The sequence below is a fragment of the Aspergillus nomiae genome, assembly GCF_001204775.2.
Source record: "Aspergillus nomiae NRRL 13137 chromosome Unknown contig00243, whole genome shotgun sequence".
Lineage (NCBI taxonomy): Eukaryota > Fungi > Ascomycota > Eurotiomycetes > Eurotiales > Aspergillaceae > Aspergillus > Aspergillus nomiae.
Window position 1 is genome coordinate 1 of NW_015378298.1, and position 2,057 is coordinate 2,057.

General features: G+C 52.0%; 1 protein-coding gene across 1 annotated transcript; it reads right to left on the reverse strand.

Moving 5' to 3' along the window:
- Window positions 1–114: 114 nt before the first annotated feature.
- ANOM_007353 (putative amino acid transporter) lies at window positions 115–1,546 on the reverse strand (the record flags this gene model as incomplete). Its single annotated transcript, XM_015552609.1, has 2 exons — window positions 115–892; window positions 1,131–1,546. Coding segments are annotated over 2 exons (1,194 nt in total), but the record flags the coding sequence as incomplete, so codon positions are not given.
- Between the last annotated feature and the right edge of the window lie 511 nt (window positions 1,547–2,057).

Below are 2,057 nucleotides of genomic sequence, written 5' to 3' on the forward strand. Positions count from 1 at the left end.
ACAGAAGGCCGATAATGGCGCACCAAGGCTGAAACCAGCCCTTGTACGGAAGCTTGGAACGGTCGAAGCCTGAACTTTGCATGCTCGATAGAACCAAATATATGTGACACACATGACAATATAATCGATAATGGCTGCTGCCGTCAACAGATTCATGAGCCAGGTCAAGACCTGCGACGAGCTGCTAGATAATGTTAAGAAGGAAAGAAAGGGGAACGCCATGACTACAGCGACGCAGCGGATTGGCACCCCTCCCTTGGTACATTTGCTCAAGAATTTTGGCGCCTTACCATCAACACTGAGGCCATATAGACTCCTCGTGGCGCAGTAAGTGTACGTGTTGCCGGCGGAAAAGATAGTCGTAACTAGGAGGGCACTGACAATATGTGGCAATACACCGACACCTAGGTTACCCATTGCGATTACGTACGGCGACGCAGCAGCAGTTCCTGCACCCTCAGACTCACCGGAGTACACTGCGACCAAAGTGGGATCATTATAGGCGACTAGGATACCGCAGCAAAGAGCGCTTCCCACGAAGAAGACTCCGAAACGCCAGTAAGCAGTCTTGAACGCATTTTTGATGTAGATACGAGGATGCTTTGCTTCGGCAGCTACCATTGAGATGTACTCCGGGCCGACACAAGTGTACGAGGCCGCCCATAGTGCGGCTAAGAACCCTTCGAATCGCCCAAGGTCGTTCGTGTGGAGATATTCTGCGAACGGGCCAGGATGGCGCCAATGACGGAACCCAAAGACATCGTGCTGTGGGTTACCCCCTACCATTGTGACAAAAGTAAAGGCGAACAGGATGAATATCAGGATGACTTTCCCACCGGAAAGCCAGAACTCGGCTTCGCCATAGCCTTTGACAGCCAGGGCATTCAGACAACTATACACAAGTCTTAGCACGTAGTCGCAGGGGCCGGGTGAACCAGACCGCTTGGGTAAGGGATGATCGCATGGATATGGCTCGGATGCACCAGGGAACCTCACGCGTATATTACAATACAAGCAACGCAGACAGCCGCAGGGGGGATATCGTTACGCCAAAAGGACAGCACCATATTGATCGCTGTAATTTCGAAGGGGATCATGATGGCTTCATAGAGGAAAAAGTTCCAGCCGACCATGAAGCTAGGGCATCGTCGACCCATTTGCCGGCCATGTAGATGAAGCCACCACTCACGGGCATGTATGTCGACATTTCCGCCATAGAGTTGTTGACCATAGCTAGCATGGCATTATAGATCAGAAATGCTAGCAGCAGCCCACCGGGACCTGATTTACGGAGTGCGTCTCCGATGGTCACGAATATGGCAGTTCCAATGGATCCACCAATGGCGACAAGCTGGATTTGACGATTGCCGAGTCTACGTTGCAGTCCAGCGTGGACCTCATTGCCCAAAATAGTACCGTGATGAATATCCGTGGCATGTTCGGAAGATAGGTCTGAGTGCTGGTATGGCGCTTTCTCGGATTTCTCGGGCATCGGTCCTGGGTCGCCAGAATGCAGGTGATGGATGGTGTCCTCTAGGGGTGACATCGCTGGGGCTGGATGGTGCAAAGGGGCGAACAATCTTTCGGTGTATAGGATGAGCTGCAGCTGCAGAACATGTACGGAATCCGGGGTAGTGTTTTAATATACACGTTGTGCAGAATGCATTAGAAGGGTTCTACCAAGATCGATGGCCTATCCAAGCCAGGGGCCAAGTCCTACGAGTGCCTAGAGTAAAATACAAACGGCATGCAGCATAAACAATGGCATTGAGGTTATCATCAAAGCGAACATCTCTCCCTCATGCGGCCTTTAGGGCACATCTGATAACTGGAATGTATGACCGTTCTGGGTAAAGGAACCTTTCTGCCCGTTAGTGCCAAGCCAGAATCGACCCAATGGGGGTCTCTCCGAATGATAAACACGGCATCAGGAACGGTAAATGCCGTGTGGCGTCCCCCAGGCCTGGGTCTGGGCGCCAGGTATCTTGTAGCTTCCTTTTTATGACCACCTACAGACTTATCTCGGCTCTCTGAACCGTCGGCCGGCGCACGGCTGG